The 19704-nt window shown below is 43.2% G+C and overlaps 1 protein-coding gene across 1 annotated transcript in view; it reads right to left on the reverse strand.

The window, feature by feature from the left end:
• Positions 1 to 2508: 2508 nt before the first annotated feature.
• Positions 2509 to 19704, reverse strand: part of SHISA6 (shisa family member 6) — a 57658-nt gene continuing 40462 nt past the window's right edge. The window contains exons 2-4 of the mRNA XM_030206846.1: positions 4315 to 4472; positions 3940 to 4052; positions 2509 to 2565 (exon numbers count right to left, since the gene is read on the reverse strand). Coding sequence (XP_030062706.1) covers positions 2509 to 2565; positions 3940 to 4052; positions 4315 to 4472 — 328 coding nt within the window. The remainder of the gene's footprint in view (positions 2566 to 3939; positions 4053 to 4314; positions 4473 to 19704) is intronic.

Below are 19704 nucleotides of genomic sequence, written 5' to 3' on the forward strand. Positions count from 1 at the left end.
AATAAAATTACAAAAACTGGATCCAACGCTCTCCAATAAAAAGGCATGCAGTGGTCACTAACCAACTCCCACCCCGAAAAAAACAACTTTAAAAACTTTTGTCTTTTTTTTTTTAGAGTATGAGTGAAGGACCTTCTTCACTAGGCCTCCGCCCCTGCGACGGCAGTTGAGGACACCCTTTGCTATTTATTTATTTACATATTGTTCACACCTTTTTCAGTAGTAGCTCAAGGTGAATTACATTCAGGTACACTGGATATTTCTATGCCTCCATCCCTGCAGCGGTAGTTGAGGATGTCCAATATGCCTCTGTCTAAAATGTGGATGTTTGTGAGAAGGACATCCATGCCTGCTATGCCTCTGACACCCCTTTTATTTATTTGGATTTTGGATCAGAAGTAGCAACAGGGGGATTTGAACCAGCCACCTCTGGATTGCAAGACCAGTGCACTAACCACTAGGCCACTCCTCCACTCCACTCCCTTGAAATTTGGCCATCCCTGTGGGGGTGGGCAGTTGAGGATGTCCAAATGTCTGAAAGAAGGACGTTCACGCCTTCGTTATGCCTCCGCTGACACACACATACCTCCCCCCCCCAGGACCCTGCATACTGCCCCCCCCCCCCCCCACAGTGATGGCCAAATTTCAAGGGAGTGGAGTAGAAGTGGAGGAGTGGCTGGAGCACTGATCTTGCAATCCAGAGGTGGCTGGTTCAAATCCCACTGTTGCTACTTGTGATCCAAAATCCAAATAAATAAAGGGGGTGTCAGAGGCATAGCAGAGGCATGGATGTCCTTCTCACAGAAACATCCAGGCATGGATGTCCTTCTCACAAACATTCACATTTTGGACGTCTTCAACTGCCGTTGCAGGGACGGAGGCATATAGAAGGACGCCCTCAACTGCTGTTACAGGGACGGAGACATATCTAAATAAATAAATAGCGAAGGAATTCCTCAACTTCCGTCGCAGGGACGGAGGCATGGTGAAGAAGGTCCTTCACCCATACTCTAAAAAAAAAAAGTCAAAAGTTTTTAAAGTTGTTTTTTTCAGGGCGGGAGGTGGTTAGTGACCACTGGGTGAGTCAGGGGAGGTCATCCCCGATTCCCTTCAGTGGTCATCTGGTCATTTAGGGCACTTTTTTGTGGTTTGGTCATAAAAAAAAAAGGACCAAGTAAAGTCAGCCAAGTGTTCGTCAGGAATGCCCTTCTTTTTTCCATTATCGCTTGAGGACGCCCATCTGTTAGGCACGCCCCAATCCCGCCTTCACTACGCCTCCGAAATGCCCCCGGGAACTTTGGTCATCCCCGTGATGGGAAGCAGTTGGGGACGCCCAAAATCAGCTTTCAATTATGCCGAATTGGGTGACCCTGAGAGGACTCCCATCTCCCGATTTGTGTCGAAAGATGGGCGCCCTTTCAAAAATAAGCCTGTTAGTATGATAGGTTGTCTGACTGTAATATTATTTATTTTGTATTGTAAAACTGATTTACAGTCTATCCACGCTGTACTACATGTTTTCCACATGTTTTTCATATTTGTTTAATGTTTGCTTCTATTTTGCATAATTGTACTTAAAGAAAAACAATAAAAGGTTTTCTGGACTAAAAAAAATTCACTAGGAGTTGACGGTATACCACATCTCAAACATGAACTGTGATCATGAATTGGGTCAGCTTAAAGAATGTTTTTTTCAGCCAGTATTCACTACAGCGTAGATAAAAAAACAATAAGTACTTGTAACAGATGATGGTAAATATGGGCAACAGCTGCAGTTTTTTTTTTTAATTGATTTTTTTAAATGTATGTTCTGTTGTGGATTTATTTTGTGAAATATGTGTTATATGCATTTTTTTATTTAAGTATCATTATCAAGTTTAGGATTTTATTCAATGTTTAGTTTTTAGTAATTTATATTGTGATAGGTAGTTAACTTTGGAACACCATACCAAGATACATCCGAGCAACCAACGAACTTCTACCCTTCCGAAAACTGCTGAAAACATACCTCTTCAAACAAGCCTATCCGAATGACCCAACTTAATTTACATACCTAAACTACACCACAAATCCACCCCACTAACAATAACCTTACCTCATTCCTTCCCCCACATTTCCCCATTTTATCATTCTCTATTCAACTTGTTATCCCTGTAAAACTTTGTAACTATACACTGTGTTATCTTTGTAATACCTAGCACCTATTCATTGTTAGCCGCACTGAACCTGCTACTGAGCGGGAAAGAGCGGGGTATAAATGCTACAAATAAATAAATAAATTGATTATGTAAGTTATTTGTTATCCATGTTGAATGTAATCTCGCTAGTGAATATTGTTATGTTTATGTAACTTCCCAAGGGTTTGCCTTGATTTTCTATTATTGTAAACTGCTCAGAACCATTTTCTATAGAGCGGTACGTAAGTGCAATGTAATGTAATGTTGAATTTTTAGAAATAATGGGCTATAATATTTTTAAATAAATAAAGAACTAAGTGATAGAGATCACTCATTCCTTTGACACTTCACTGTCAAAAAAAGGCACAATCCAGTCCAGACATTTGTTCTGAACCAAAAAAATTTACTTAAAATCTTCAGATGGGGAAAAATTAATGAGAAATTTCAGAGAAAAAAAATGTTAGTCACAGTTCTGTTCTCCATTGCTGCCACCTGTAGATAGAGAAACTCCATTTCCTAGACCCCTCTGCTCCCAGCATCCCGCCCTCGCGGAAAGGAAATGACATCAGAGGAAGGCGGGACGTTGAGAGGGCAGGGAAGCGAAGGATGGAGGCGAGCCTGCCTGCTTGCTGCCTTTACTGCCGCCACCCGCCGGTTCGCCGCTGCGACTTCGGTAAATAGAGAGTGGAGTGGAAGTGAGTCTATCTAGTCCACTGTAAGTAAGGAAGACATTTGATTAATCTCTGTTTCCAGTCCCCTGCTCAGCCGTCACCGTTCACTCAAAACACAGCAAGCAAACCTGTGAGCTGCGCCGTAACCTCCGTTCACAGGATAAATCCCTCCTGTCAGTACCCTTCTCCACCATCGCCAACTCCTCGCCTCACCCTATGCTTGGAACAACCTTCCTGAGCCCTTACGCCAAGCCCCCTCCCTGCCCGTCTTCAAGTCTTTGCTTAAAGCCCACCTCTTCAATGCTGCGTTCGGCACCTAACCCTTACCGTTCAGTGAATCCAGACTGCCCCAATTTGACTGCCCCTATTGGACCGACCGTTCACTTGTCTATTAGATTGTAAGCTCTTTGAGTAGGAACTGTCTCTCTTTGTTAAATTGTACAGCGCTGCGTAACCCTAGTAGCGCTCTAGAAATGTTAAGTAGTAGTAGTAGTAGTTGTCGTTCTTTATTGGCGGTCCATCTGTAACAAGTAGGGGAGCTGCCGGCTCTCAGAAAAAAAGGTGTCGGTACACTGTACCGGCGCGTACTGGCACAAAAAAAGCACTGGTTACATTTGATAACTGGTGAACAGCTATATATGTCCTGATCTCCGCAGGTACTTTCTAGGAAGTATGCAAATGTTTAGTTACTGTTATAACTGATCCATATTTCAGTTACCTGTTATTGTAATTGCACTATTTTGATCGACTGTTCGATTTTTAAAACATAATAAACAATATTTAGTTTATTGCCTCTCCATCTGGACTGATAAAGAATCCTGGTGGTTTGTGTGTTGGGTCTGTGAGTGCTTTCTGGGAACTGTGGGACCACTGGGAGTCTGGATCCAGTAACCCAGAAATCACTGGGGATAATTTGAGAGCGGTAGACTCGCTCAGAGGTGGTTGTGACCCAATCAGTGGGAGGAGGGTGCTAGTGTACAGCATGAGCGGCAGGTGCAGGCCGACCTGAGCTGTGCTGGGGATAGATCCTCTAAGTGGCCATGGGATAACCCCAGGTGGGTAGCTAGGCGTTTCATGACAGTCATGCTCACCTTCTCCCGTTGCATAGCCACACAAAACCTGGCACCTAAGAAACACACCTTAGTTAGCCTCATGGTAGAACTGCTCCTACTCATAGCTATAGCAATAAAGGTAATGACAGTTGCTGTAGATCAGAGAACATCCATGTTATTCCTGTGGGGATTTGCAGCTTTGTGCTTTTCCCTGTTCCAGGGCTCTACAGTCAACTAAGTCACTGCCCAATAACGTAGTTAATTAGTTCTTGGCTACAGATCTTAGGCATTTTTTATATTTTACCTAGGAGTTCATCAACATGAACATTACACCTCAGCTTCCTAAAGGCACATTAAGGTATACCTGCAAGCAAGTAACTTATTTTAATCGCACAATAAATTTTTACTGCTTACCGTGATTGGGTTTTGCTGTCCGTACTGGAGTGTAGTGGTTTTTGGATGTTCGAACGGGGGTGTTTTCTTTGGGGGAGTTATTGACTGCTGTGATGGTCTCTCTTTCACAATGTGCTATTGGAATCGGGCCTTGCTGTCGCAAGATATCCGCCAAAGCCCTGAAAGAGAAAAAAATATTGCACAATAAATCACAAAGCATGACTTCTTTCATGTAACACTCAGATATGACAAAGAAAGACCATTACATCATGAGCTGGATTCAGTACATGACTCCCTAAGTTAGGCGCTGTTAAGAGCCGTGCTAAGTGCCAATTCTATAAAGATCACGTAGTGCTAAGAGACCTTTACAGAACAGCGCTTAGGGCAGATTGCCTTGTCCAGCTATTATTTATTTATTTATTTATTTGTTACATTTGTATCCCACATTTTCCCACCTATTTGCACCTATTTGGACTATTCAGTCAGATTTTGGCCTGATTTTATGTATACACTAAAAAGAGGGAAACCCTATGAATTTAAATGAGGTTCAGCTGGTCCGAAAACAAAAGAAATTGTTAAAGATATATAAATATAATATCAGCAGCATCTAGCTACACATTTGCTTTTGCACCCCAAAGGTCTTTTTCAAGACCAGCACTTCAATTACCAGTTACTCTATCCAGTACGCCTTGTATGTTTACTCTTTGATACAAAACACTCAGACTCCTGAGGAAGGCACTTACAGTGTCGAAGCAAGGTACCTTGTAGAGTCTCTAATCATTATATTATACTTCCAACTTCGAACGTCTCCGGTTTGTTCATTGAAGAGCCTGGTTCTGTTCCCACTCCTCTTTTGCTCCTGTTGTTTGGGCATATTGCATGAATCTTACCCATTTACCTCTAACAGTATGGTTTTACACCCTTTTGAACTTTGCCTTCAAAGTTCATTTCAAATTCCCTTATGTTAATTATCGACTATTGATATCATCCAATATTCAGCACTTGATTGATGTTAATACCTTTTTTGAGAAACATAGAAACATGACAGCAGATAAAGGCCAAATGACCCATCCAGTCTGCCCATCCTCTGTAACCCCCAATTCTACTTGTTCCTAAGCGATCCCACATGCTTATCCCATGCCTTTTTAAATTCTGGAACAGTCCTCGACTCCACCACCTCCACCGGGAGGCCATTCCACGCCTCCACCATCTTTTCTGTGAAATAATATTTCCTTAGGTTACTCCTTATAAGAGAAGACTGGATACTGGTGCAACATACAGGTTGCTGGCAACTTCACGCCAGTCATGATCAAAACTAGGAAGAATTGCTTCCCCCATTGACTTTAATGGAAAACGAAACAAACCATAGAATGAAATATTGGAAAATGAAGTGACAGAAAAGGTCAAGTGAAACAAAATGATGAAGAAAGATGCAAATGTTCTGCACGCACAGCCCTACAATTTAACATCAATGCCTGCTATTATGTTTGACTTACAGCTGCTTTTCAGAAGGACAGGCACCTTTCCTTTTACCCAGAGGCTACAGCACATTTGTTAAAGTTACTAAGGTGCGTCACCTTTTTCTGTCTATGCTGAGGCTCATCTGCCCTCTGCTTGCCAGGATTCCTAATCTATCCATCTCAATCTGTAACCTACTTACTCTCTTAACTCCCACAACAATTAGTGGAAGCAGTGATTTCTCAAACTTCAGATTTTGTCCCAGGGTGATTCCCCTTGATATAGACCTTCAGGTTAATCATCAACAGCCATAAAGAAGCAGGCTCCTCAAACTTCTAATTAGCGTTTTATGTTGTCAACCTGTCAGCTAAAAGAAAATGCAAATAAATAGTGTCCCGAGTAACTGCTGAGTTCTCAACCCCCTCTGGAATTTGTCTCTTTTATTGAGTCCAACCTTTTCCAGCTTAGTGTGCTGTTTGTAACATAGGCAGCCGAGACCCCTCGGGCCTCTTGTTTACTGCATTTACCCTTCACTGAATAAAGACTTCACACATATTATTTGTTGATTTGGCACAACTTGGCCGCAGCTTTATTTAATTACAACAACATATCTTAACCCTGGGCATACCCAAGCCGCTTTCAGCCTCAGGCTCAATAACCCCCAAGCCGAGTCCGCCGCACTAGCAAGACTGGCAAATCTTGAACAGGGCTCCCCGCCGCACAGCAAGGGAGCTGTATGATAACCGCAGCTGCTAGCTGCCTAGCAAAATGTTAACCGGCTTGGGTACCCCGCCCAAGCTGCGACAATTTCTACTTGTGTACATTATGCTTTACTGGGGAGGGGGGGATGGGTGCACACAGCTGGCCGTGGCGACCGGAAGAGGTCGACCTGGCTCTCAGCATGGGCTTTTAAGCCCCTCCGAGGCTCCTCCTGTTGCCCAGCGGGGGAGCCTCTGGCGATGGGGGCTTGTCCCTTCCTTCGCCTCGCTCGCCCCCCGCTGGGCTTGGTGCGCATGCCCGTCAGGGCACGGCACCACGTTATTTTTGGCTCCGTGAACCCTACGGGGCACTGCGCCTTGCATTTTACCATGTAAAAGAGAACTGGCATGTGCTAGCCCTGGAATCTAGTAAAGTTGTGGCTTGGACAGGGAACAGGAGATGGTGTTCCTTTGGCTTCTGTGGAGAGTGCTGAGGTACCAGGGAGAAATGACCATACAGCTCTCAAGAAATTATGGAGGTTATTTTAGTAGCATCTCCACATGTTAACACATATGTGGATCATATAAATATGTAATGATTAAAGTTGCTATTACATGTAAATGGAAAACAAATCTATGTTGGGTTTTGCATCTGCTGTATGGCACATACCTGAGATTTAAGCAAAAGGATGAAACCTTTGTGACCTCCCACCCCACCACCACCACCAATTTCCCTTCTGGCACACAAGATGCAAGGAGGGAATCTTAACAGCAGCATTAGAAAATACTTTTTAACAAGGTGGTAGAATGCTGGAATGCTCTTCCACAGGAAATGGTGGGGCTAAACAGTGACAGAATGCAAAAAGGCATGGGATAAATATAGAGGATCTCTATATGGCATTAGGATTCAACTCAAAGCAAAACATACATGACTTTTACAACTTTATTTTAAAAAAAAGAGGCATGGCTGGGGGGGGGGGGGGTATCCTGCATGGAGTGGCAAGTTCAACCCTGGCCACCTACCTGGCCAAACAATGGACCATTGTGGTCTTTACCTGCTATCATTTACTATATTATTATGTTAGAAGGTCAAAAGGAGGCAGTTTATCAAGAATTATAATAAGAAATATCAAAACCTACTAGAAAATAAGGATTGAAATCTCCAGCTTGTAAAACAAAAGGTTGCAATATAGGGGACAAGGTTAAGCATTCTCATTTTCAGTGCTGATGGACTTCTTCAGTACATCTCAACTTCTGTGGACACTGCTAATTTTTACCCTGTCACTCACTTGTATTGAATTGACCAATCCCATTACTCAAAAGACATAACATTTGCAGTCTTGGACTACATATGCAACAATATTTACTACATATTTTCTTTCAAGGACAATAAGAATATAGATGTGAGATGCATGACACACACTGTCAAGATACATTTAACTGAACACAAGAGCTGAATACACACTAGCGCTGTGTCTGATTCTATTGTGTCACAACGTTTACAGTGGTTGGTAACTGAATCCATGCCTGACTGGTGAGATGGGATAGAGTAGCCCTTCTCACAGGCACGAACAGTTCTGAATCTTTGAACTATGGACCATCAAACTGTGGGGTTTAAATGATTTTATTGAGTGGAATTCTATCATTTAACAATTAAGTTTTCCTCTTTATGTTCTAGCTGTCCCCTTTTTTTTTGTGCTAAAGTTGTTTTAATGATGCATCAACGAAGGTTACCACAATAGGGTCCTTGTTGAAACATGGGCGTTATCAACTGTTTGCATGGATAAGCACTTTGAAATACAGATGTCAGCATCAAGGGCCAGACTCTATAAATGGTGCTGAAAATTCGGGGCTGATAAAATTTGACATGCAACGCTATCCTATAAAGGGTGCTTTGGGATGAGCACTCAACTTTGGGTGCCTAGTTCAGAACTAAACTTTGGGTGTGAGGACTTATGCCTCACCCTGGTATACATAAGTACATAAGTATTGCCATACTGGGACAGACCAGTTTCCAACAGTGGCCAATCCAGGTCACAAATACCTGTCAAGATCTCAAAAAAAGTACAAAACATTTTATGCTGCTTATTCCAGAAATAAACAGTGGGGTTTCCCCCAAGTCCATTTCAATAATGGTCTATGGACCTTTCCTTTAGGAAGCCATCCAAACCTTTTTAAAACCCCACTAAGCTAACGGCCTTTACCACATTCTCTGGCAACAAATTCCCAAGTTCAATTACACATTCAGTGAAGAAACATTTTCTCCGATTCATTTTAAATGTACTATTTTGTAGCTTCATTGAATGTAAATCCTGGCACACAAATTGAGCGTGGATCCCCGCTATTCTGTAACTCTGCGCACATGTTTTGCGAATGCCCATGACCCACTCATGCCCCTCCCATGACCATGCTTCTTTCTGAGTTGCATGCAATCCAATATAGGCCCGCATTGTTACAGAATAGTGCATAGCCAGATTGGTGGCCAAATCATAATTAGTGCTAATTAAGTGCTTATTAGCTCCAATAATTAAACCATTTGAATGCATTAACTAATTATTTTGGGCACTGATCTGGGATTGGTGCTCAAGTTTTAGTAACCTTTATAGAATCCAGAGACTATTATATAAGTGCTTGGCTCTTCACTTCATCATATTGTATGAATTACATTTCATATTTATTATAGTGGACTATGATGACAGGACAATGACTGTTATACTATTTAATTTATTGAACTTGTGGATACTTTTATGAGGCACACACAGCATTGTTGTTGTTTATATAGGGGCCGATGATGGTTTCGTTGAGTAACTAATTAACAGCTGCTATTAGGCAGTGCTTTCATTTATACATAAGCTCTAGCACACCTCAAGGATTTAAGGAGTGGTTTGGTTTCCGATGGTCCCTTTCATACAACTTATTTCACACTGAATTTGTGTTACAAATTACTTTGTCTCTCTGTTACCATCACCGAGAAAGTTCTATTAGTTGGTACAAGAATAAATATGACAGCAGGAGTGTGAAATTTATGAGATCCAGTATTCTGCAAACATAAAAACTGAAAAGAAAACTAAAGTGAAATGAAATGAAATGAAAAAAGTGATACATGAAAAAGTCATCCAGAATGGCTGTTTACACACTGCTCTCTGAATTGGAATGACAAAACCATAACCGATCTCATATTTTACACAGAAGATACCAATCTACAGGTAAGTAACTTTGTTTTCCTCCATTCTGTTATGAAATGTTGTTTGCACTCTGCTGACATTTATCACATTTCTGTTATATGAGTGTTCTACTGTGCTGTTTTAATGCGTATATTTTGACACATGTTATTCCTATTGCTAGGATTCAATCTGTCTATCTCCAGGTTTACCTCATTGATTGTATTTATACTTATATTTAGTCATTATTATTGTTATTCTGTTAACAAAGTGAAGTTTTATGTCAAGGTATACGTGTTGTACACCCCATGGGGTGAATCTCTTCATAAAAGTGGTTAATAAATCTCAATACGTATATCAATAATGCCTGCCACAAGACCATCCAGGAATTCTTTACTAACATTATGAAAAAGGGCAACAACTACAGACAGAGCATTGTACACAGTGAAAGCGTCCACAAAATTACAAGCCCTGGAAAAGTGATGATCCAAGGAAGCAAAGCCAACCTGTAAAGGTTTGAGCAACAGTTTAAAACTCTCAAAGAAGCTGTGCCAGTCAACAAAAATTATATAGAAAACTGCTTGTCCTGCAGATGAAACACCTGGGGCAGGGCTGGAAACAGCACAAACTACCAGCGTTGATAATCCACCACAAAATATGGTAAGTCCCATACAAAAAGAGAAGACTATGACAGAACCAACCCACTGCAGTAAAATCATGAAGTGATAAAATCCTGAAGGATTGTCTGGTTTCTTTAGAGATGGATTTGTCAGATTCTAAGAATATACAGGGAGCTAACAGAATCCTGGAAAGAATTAGAAAATAAAACTGTGAAAATTAAAACATGTGTTAGCCATATATGAACAAAAATTACAAATCTCAGACCTAACTGAAAAACTGGATTAAAAAAATCTAAAGCATCAAAGAAGAATTTTGGAAGATGCAACTAGGATTTAAAACAGCGTGAAAAGATTTAACCTACAAGAAACTAACGACTGCACAAGAAATCAGAAAGTATAGAAAAAAATCTTAACTCAGAGTCTGCATCTCAAATGGAAAAAGAAGAGGTGGAACTGCTGAAACTGGAGTGAAAAAAAATCAGTCTCTAGACCCACATGAAACTTAAACAACAAACTGTGCCAGAGAGTAGACAGCCCAGTCACATGGCACGGAATACAGCTCATCTGAGAAATAATAAACAGACCCTGCTTCAGAGCAGACAATCTGGCCTTGGTACACACAGCAGAGCACACCAACAATTCAGCCAGCAAACCCTGTGACAGCTCATTTACAAGACTCTGAAGAAAGCCAAGCTGAGACCCAGCAAACCTTGACTGCAAAGGAGAAGGTAACCCAGTCCCAATTGACTGATTACTCAGTAAATAGTAAAGGGAAAGGAAGAAGAGAATGTTGTAACACCATGTGCTTCACCAGACCCAGGGCCAGCCCAGTAAGCCACCAAACACCTACTTAACACATTTTAAGAGCTGCCTTAAATCTAGGCAGGGATGTCTCAAGATGAAGGTACTTGGGAAGGGAATTCCAATGCTGAGGCATACGTAGAGTTGAGCATGGAAAGCAGAAAGGAATACAACCAATTTGTCTGTACTGGAGTGGGGTAGACGGGATGACAGCTTGATGCAGGGAGGCCCACTAACATAGCCTTAAAGGCAATAGCAAGGATATCAAACTTCACCCTGTGAAGCCAGTGGTAAAGAGTGAGGTGATGTGGTCACTTACTCATGCATTGTGAAGAAGCCTAATGGCAATGTTTTGCACTCACTACAAATCTTTTGAGAGTAGGATGTCACACAGATGACAAGTGACAAAAGCATGAATCAGTGTATGAACGGTATCTTTGGTCAGAAAAGCCCAGATTGATATTATTTGTTGAAGGCCAAAGGAACACAATTTCACTGCAGAGGTTATCAGAGACTCAAAAGAAAGATTGGTATCAATAATCACTCCAATGATTCTAACTGAAGGGTCAACATAATTTCTTGTCCTAGACAGAGTGAGGAAAGAGTAGGAGAAACATTATCCTGTCAGCCATAGAGTTCAATATTTCCTGGGGTTTAGAGCCTTCTGGTTTAAAGAAAAGCCAATCAGCCACTTGAGATCAACAGGGATTAAGTGGAGTGAGATTAAGGGCCATGGCATCAACATAGTAGAGCAACTGAATGTCATCAGTGAAAAGGAAAGGGCTAAAACTTAAGGACTAGATTATTGTAGCAAGGGGCTAAGAAACAAACAGTACTGGAGTCAAAACAGATTCCTGAGGAGCTTCAGCTGTTAGGGCAAAAGGGTTGGAAAGCAAGGTGTCAGTCTCTACTTGAAATGAACTGACCCAATCCAAGACAGAACCCCCAATCCTAAGGGCTGTGAGCTGAACTAGAAGAATTTGTAATCAACAAGATCAAAAGCTGAGGACAAATCAAGAGAATCCAATTGAACCCATGTTCTTAAGACATATTAAAAGGGCCCTTGCTTATGGAATTGAGCATGAGCTCCCAAATACACCCCCAACCCCTAGACACTTCATGGAACAGACCCCACTCCTAAAGTCATCCTTGGCCTCCATCAAGACCCCCACCTCCAAAACATCCCCATAGCCCCACCTTAGCCCACCAAAGACCCCCCCCCCCAGGACCTACCAGAGGTTTCCCTGCCAGCTAGCAGCTGGGTCAGGAGTGATCCCCAGCCATTCCTGTCTTGTCAGGTGCTGGGTTTAAAATTGCACCACTTGATCCCTAGAGTTTGAAAGCTTCACCCTTATTGGTAGTATCATGAGTGGTATTTTGAAACCAGTGTCTGACAGGGAAGGAGCAAGTGGGGATCACTCCCACCCTAGCCACTAGACACCAGAGAAACAACTGGTAGGTCCCAGGGCATGAGGGACCTTGCTGAGGGGCGCAGTTGTGCCTTCCAGGAATGGGTATCTTTCAGGTGGGAACTTTCTTTTCTGGGTGGTAGAGTGCATGCGGGGGGTGGGGGGGGGGGTCTATGTCCTAATTATATAACCATCAATCCCTTTTTACAAAGGATGCCTTCAGGAGTATTGACTGCGCATTAGCAGCCCAAAATTGCTGGGGAGAAGAAAGATTTAGCATGTGACGTTGATCACAATTTGTGTTATTCATTTACCATAAGAGTTAGTAACCTGCTGTATTGATTTACCGCAAATGTATGACTCCTGCAGTAAATTAAGCTGCAGTAAAATGGCAGTAATATTTAACACCCTTAACTTTAGCAAAAATGATAATTGTCATAAACCAGCAAAGCGGGTTCAGGCAACAGACAACATGGAGGGGCATTTTCAATATGAGGTCCAAGTCCAATTGTACACTCTTTGGTGAAAAAAACATCTAAAATTCACATCCTCAACATAGCTATTTTTGAACCGGAAAAATGTATATTTTTTGTTTTGAAAATTATTTCCAAATATTTTTGTGCTCAGTATTTATTTCTTTAGGAACCATTTCAAAAAAAAAAAAATTCTAGAGAAAAACATACAAAAAGAAGCCCTAGGGATGGCTGTGGGGCACCATTTCTAGTAAACTGGCTATAAAAACATCCCAGCAGAGCAGAGGGGCAGCCTAGTGGTCAGTGCAGTAGACTTCACATAAAGGAACCCAGGTGCAAATACCACCTTAACACTCTCATTTTGTATTGTGAGCCTTCCAGGAACAGCTAAAAATCTACCGTACATCACTAGAAAAGTTTCCAGGTCTGCAGGTGCCTCTTGCTTAGTCTATTGGTTCTCACAGGTCTCCCACTTAGCCATCTCTCTGTTCTTCAATCTGTTCAAAATTCTCCTGAACGACTAATATTCCACCAGTGTTGTTATGCTCATATTAGCCCTCTCCTCAAGTCACTTCACTGGCTTCCTATCCATTTCCGCACACAGTTCAAACTCCTCTTATTAACCTATAAGTGCATTCACTCTGCAGCTCCTCAGTACCTCTCCACTCTCATCTCTCCCTACATTCCTCCCCGGGAACTCCATTCACTGGGTAAATCTCTCTTATCTGCACCCTTCTCCTCAGGCAGCCAGTCAGCCAGCCTCCTCACTGCTCGCTCCCGTGCTGCATAGGCGGGAACACGCGGGAGGCGGGGCGCCTCACGTAGGGAAAGCACTGCAGGCTCAAGGCTGGCTAGTAAGAAGAAGAACAATTAGGACAGGGAGCCAGGAACAGAGACTCCACTGCCCATAGGCGCCCGGTATAAGAGGCTTGGGGAGGCTAAGCCTCCCCAAGCCGAACGATCGGAGGCGGCGCCTGATGACGTCACTAGTTTCACGTGGCACACCCCCCCCCCCCACGACGACACCGACACACGCGACCCAGTTCCACCCTCCCGGGGCTCGGACAGACTCACCGACGATGCGATCAGCTGATTGCAGTAGTTCCGCCCGCTCGGGGCTCTCATTGGCGCTCCGCGGTCCTGTGCCTCGCCCCCTCGCCCTCAGGCAGCCAGTCAGTCAGCCTCCTCGCTGCTCGCTCCCATGCTGCATGGAGAAGGAGAGCGGTGGATGGCGTCAGTGGCGGGGGAAACCCACCTCAAGAGAGAGAGAGCTGGAAGTTAGGATTGATGGGGGAGGGAGAGACGGGCAGTTGGGAGAGTCCAGGACGCGTGTGACTAGTTCTTATCTCTGGATCGTAGTGTGAAGGGCTCAGGTGCTCCTCCATAGCTAACTTGAGATAAGACATTCACACATCAAAGGCAGGTACCTGGGATCATATTGTCTGATGTTTATAATATGCAACTTTTTGTTCAGGAAAAGGATGGTGTGCATAGCAGAGCAAAATTGGGAATTCAAAGGATGGCTGCTGATAGGTTTTAACTTAATGTTGCTAAAAAAAAAAAACAGGTTCTTTTTCTGTCACGAACTAAATCTGACTTGTTTTTCTAGTTTGTTTGTTTTTTTTTTTGCTAGAAGAATGTTCAGTACTGATTCTTTTTTGAAATTCAGTACCTTGGTGTTCTGATTGATTTCTCTGTGTTTCCAAGGTCGTTTAAAAACATACTATTAAAACTGTTTTTTTTTTTTTAAGCTACGTCTGCTTTGCAGAATACTGTCTTTTGAGAATTTTTGTAGAATTTTACAGTTTTGTTGTTCTTCCACATTGTGACTACTGCAGTGTATTGCTTGTTGGCCTTCTGTCTATATCCTGAAGATTGAGTATGCATATGTGATATGCACCTTATGCTATGAGTTTATCTTGTTGGGCAGATTGCATGGATCATACAGGTCTTTATCTGCCATCATCTGCTATGTTACTGAAAGCTTTGCAAATTGCTCAAAACTCTGTTGAACGTTTAATATCTCATATTTGAAACTTTGACTGTATATTCTTAAAACTTTATTTTTATTTATTTAACACATTTATATCCCACATTTTCCCACTTAGTTGCAGGCTGAATGTGGCTTACACAATACCGAAGAAGTAGGCTCCGGTTCAATAATACAAATACATAGTATAGTAATAGCATGTAAGAAACATAAGTATAAAGCAACAAAGAAATAAAGAGGGGGTGGTGATAGAAGTCTAGTACGGTCCATATTTCGCTGTGTCGCAGGAAGTAGAAAGTTAATTTGGGTCGGGTTAGGAAGTTTATATTTATTTACTTATTTATGACATTTTATCCCACATTAAACATGAATTAGGGTGTTTTGTGGCTCTACATAAGAATTGTGATGATATTATCCCTTGTTTCATATTGTTGATGGTCTGCATTTTCCGTATGGGTGGTATATTGGTGTATTAGGTCTGCCCAGTGTAATATTTATGGTACAGTAAGGTTCTGAGTGTGTTTTTGCACAAAGTTGTGCATAGTGTTTTGCAGTTGAACGATTGTGGTTAGTATATGCTTTGAGCAACCACTTTATTCTTTGACATATGGTACATATCTAATATCTAAATTTAATAAAAGGTATTAATTGTGACTTTTATTTTTATTTTTTTTCTGTGTGTTATCAGACAATTCTGGATTTAAGCTCCACCCCTGGCCCCACCCCTAACCCCGCCCCCTTTAGCCTCCCCAAACAGTTGGGCCACCGACCGCCTATGCCACTGCCTATAGTGAACACCTCATTTCCCAGCAGATGGTGATGACTTCCTGACCTGCACTGAGCACAGATAGCAACAGAATCAGATACTGGACCAGCATGATCAGAAAAAGTCACCAGACTACAAAGGTAGAAAAGATCATTTTATTTTCATTATAGTGTTTGGAATATGTCCACTTTGAGAATCAGGTGCTCAACATTAAAAGTTTATATTTATTTACTTATTTATGGCATTTTATCCCACATTAAACATGAATTAGGGTGTTTTGTGGCTCTACATGAGAATTGTGATGATATGATCCCTTGTTTCATATTGTTCACGGTCTGCATTTTCCGTATGGGTGGTATATTGGTGTATTAGGTTCTGCCCAGTGTAATATTTATGGTACAGTAAGGTTCTGAATGTATTTTTGCACAAAGTTGTGCATAGTGTTTTGCAGTTGAGCGACTGTGCTTAGAATATGCTTTGAGCAACTACTTTATTCTTTGACATATGATACATATCTAATATCTAAATTTAATAAAAGGTGTTGTGACTTTTATTTTTATTTATTTATTTTTTCTGTGTGTTATCAGACAATTATGGATTTAAGCTCCACCCCTGGCCTCACCCCTAACCCCGCCCCCTTTAGTCTCCCCAAACAGTAGGGCCACCGACCGCCTATGCTCACAATTTCTACCATAAGTGTACTAGTTAGAGTGAGATTTGGAGCTGGGTCCCTTTCTCTACAGTCCTCTGCACTGACCACCAGCCTACTCCTGGGACCAGCTTGCTGCTCTAATAGGAATGACCATAATATCTAAGGCTGTCACAGAGCCTGGTATGTACTGTCACTGTCAAATCTTTGGGGGGTGGGAGGGGATCAGTGACTCCTGGGAGATTAAAGGGTCATGCCTTAATCCCTCCAGTGGTCAGCTGGTCAGTTATGACACCTTCCTGCTTATTTTCAGAGATCGCCGGCCATATTACTACTACTACTACTATTTAGCATTTCTATAGCGCTACAAGGCGTACGCAGCGCTGCACAAACATAGAAGAAAGACAGTCCCTGCTCAAAGAGCTTACAATCTAATAGACAAAAAAATAATAAGTAAGCAAATCAAATCAATTAATGTGAACGGGAAGGAAGAGAGGAGGGTAGGTGGAGGCGAGTGGTTACAAGTGGTTACGAGTCAAAAGCAATGTTAAAGAGGTGGGCTTTCAGTCTAGATTTAAAGGTGGCCAAGGATGGGGGCAAGACGTAGGGGCTCAGGAAGTTTATTCCAGGCGTAGGGTGCAGCGAGACAGAAGGCGCAAAGTCTGGAGTTGGCAGTAGTGGAGAAGGGAACAGATAAGAAGGATTTATCCATGGAGCGGAGTGCACGGGAAGGGGTGTAGGGAAGGACGAGTGTGGAGAGATACTGGGGAGCAGCAGAGCGAGTACATTTATAGGTTAGTAGAAGAAGTTTGAACAGGATGCGAAAACGGATAGGGAGCCAGTGAAGGGTCTTGAGGAGGAGGGGTAGTAATGAGTAAAGCGACCCTGGCGGAAGACGAGACGGGCAACCGAGTTTTGAACCGACTGGAGGGGGGAGAGGTGACTAAGTGGGAGGCCAGCAAGAAGCAGATTGCAGTAGTCTAAATGAGAGGTGACAAGGGTGTGGATGAGGGTTTTGGTAGAGTGCTCGGAAAGAAAGGGGCGGATTTTACAGATGTTGTAAAGAAAGAAACGACAGGTCTTGGCAATCTGCTGGATATGAGCAGAGAAGGAGAGAGAAGAGTCAAAGATGACCCCAAGGTTTCGAGCTGAGGAGACAGGGAGAATGAGAGAGCCATCAACAGAAATAGAAAACGGGGGGAGCGGGGAGGTGGGTTTGGGGGGGGGGGGGGGAATGAGAAGCTCGGTTTTGGTCATATTTAATTTCAGGTGGCGTTGAGACATCCAGACAGCAATGTCAGACAAGCACGCTAAAACTTTGGTTTGGATGCAAGGTGAGATATCAGGGGTAGAAAGGTAGATTTGGGAGTCATCAGCATAGAGATGGTAGGAAAAGCCATGGGATGAGATTAATGAACCCAGGGAAGAAGTGTAGATAGAAAAGAGGAGGGGACCAAGAACAGAACCCTGAGGTACGCCGACAGGCAGAGGGATAGAAGTAGAAGAGGATCCATCTTCCGGCCATCTTCCGACACAAATTGGGAGATGGCCGGCCATCTCCTGAACCCAGCCAAATCGGTATAATCGAAAGCCAATTTTGGCCGGCTCCAACTGCTTTCCGTCTCAGAGCTGGCCAAAGTTAAAGGGGGCATTCCCGCAGGGTATGGAAGGCAGGACGGGGGTGTGGTTATGAGATGGCCGGCTTCGGACGATAATGGAAAAAAGAAGGCCGGCTCTGACGAACACTTCGCCGGCTTCACTTGGTCCATTTATTTTTAGGACCAAGCCTCAAAAAAGTGCCCCAACTGAGCAGATGACCACCGGAGGGAATCAGGGATCACCTCCCCTTACTCCCCCAGTGGTCACCAACCCCCTCCCACCCAAAAAAAATTAAAAATCATTTTTTTTGCCAGCCTCTATGCCAGCCTGAAATGTCATACCCAACTCCATGATAGCAGTATGCAGGTCCCTGGAGCAGTTTTTAGTGGGTGCAGTGCATTTCAGGCAGGTGCACCCAGGCCCATCCCCCCCACCTGTTACACTTGTGGTGGTAAATGGGAGCCCTCCAACCCCCCCCCCAAAACCCACTGTACCCACATGTAGGTGCCCCCCTTCACCCCTTAGGGCTATGGTAGTGTTGTACAGTTGTGGGTAGTGGGTTTGGGGGGGGGGATTTGGGGAGCTCAGCACACAAGGTAAGGGAGGTATGCACCTGGGAGCAATTTTTGAAGTCCACTGCAGTGCCCCCTAGGGTGCCCGGTTGGTGTCCTGGCATGTGAGGGGGAACAGTGCACTACAAATGCTGGCTCCTCCCACGACCAAATGCATCGGATTTGGCCGGGTTTGAGATGGCTGGCATCGGTTTCCATTATCAGCGAAAACCAATGCCGGCCATCTCAAACCCGGCCATCTCTGACATTTGGCCGGCCCCAACCGTATTATCGAAACGAAAGATGGCTGGCCATCTTTTTCAATAATACGGTTTGGGACTGCTCTTTGCGGAGCCAGCCATATAGATGCCCCTCCTTTTTGTGACTTACTTGTGATTGAAACAGGTCCAGAAAAATACATCCCAATTTTTGCCCTAGACGTTTTTATCTTGTTCCATTATCCTGGGAAAACATCCAAATTCTGGGCCCACCTAAATCCCACCCAAAACACGCCCCCAACATACCCCCTTTCAATTTAGATGACCTGCAGAGAAATCCATCCCAATTCTGAGTTTTGAAGATCGCAACTTGGACATTTTCCCGTGAAAAACATCCATCTGGCACTTTGTGCCGCTTTAGAGACGTTTTTCACTTTCAAAAATGAGCGCCAAAGGTGCCAACTTTTCAAAATCATTGGGGGTGCTAAACACAATACAAAATACCCCTCCCTGAGCAAAACGAAGAATAGTGGAGGTGATCATCGCTCTTTGGCATCCTATGACTCACAAGACTATGGTTTATCTATGGAACCACTCTCACACCTTCTAAATTGTCCATTGTATCCCTGTCACACAGAAGTTTCCATCTCAGAGATGGAAAGGCTGGAGAAGAGCATATATACTTGGGTGAGAAGATGCTTCCTCCTGTATTTTCCACTTGATGATTTTTGCAAGGCACTTAGGGCCCCTTTTACTAAGCCGCGTGGGTGCCTATGCGCGCCCAACATGCGCCAAATTGGAGTTACCGTCCGACTATCACGTGGCTCTTGCGGTAATTTCATTTTTGGTGCGTGTCCGATACACGCATTTGAAAAATATTTTTTATTTCCTGGTGCGCGTAGCAGACGTGCGCCAAGAGGCATCTGACACGTGTAAGTCATTACCACCCAAATTCTTTACCGCTAGGTCTATCGTTGGCGGTAAGGTCTCAGACCCAAAATGGATGCGCAGCAATTTT

This window comes from Microcaecilia unicolor, chromosome 6 (assembly GCF_901765095.1).
Source record: "Microcaecilia unicolor chromosome 6, aMicUni1.1, whole genome shotgun sequence".
Lineage (NCBI taxonomy): Eukaryota > Metazoa > Chordata > Amphibia > Gymnophiona > Siphonopidae > Microcaecilia > Microcaecilia unicolor.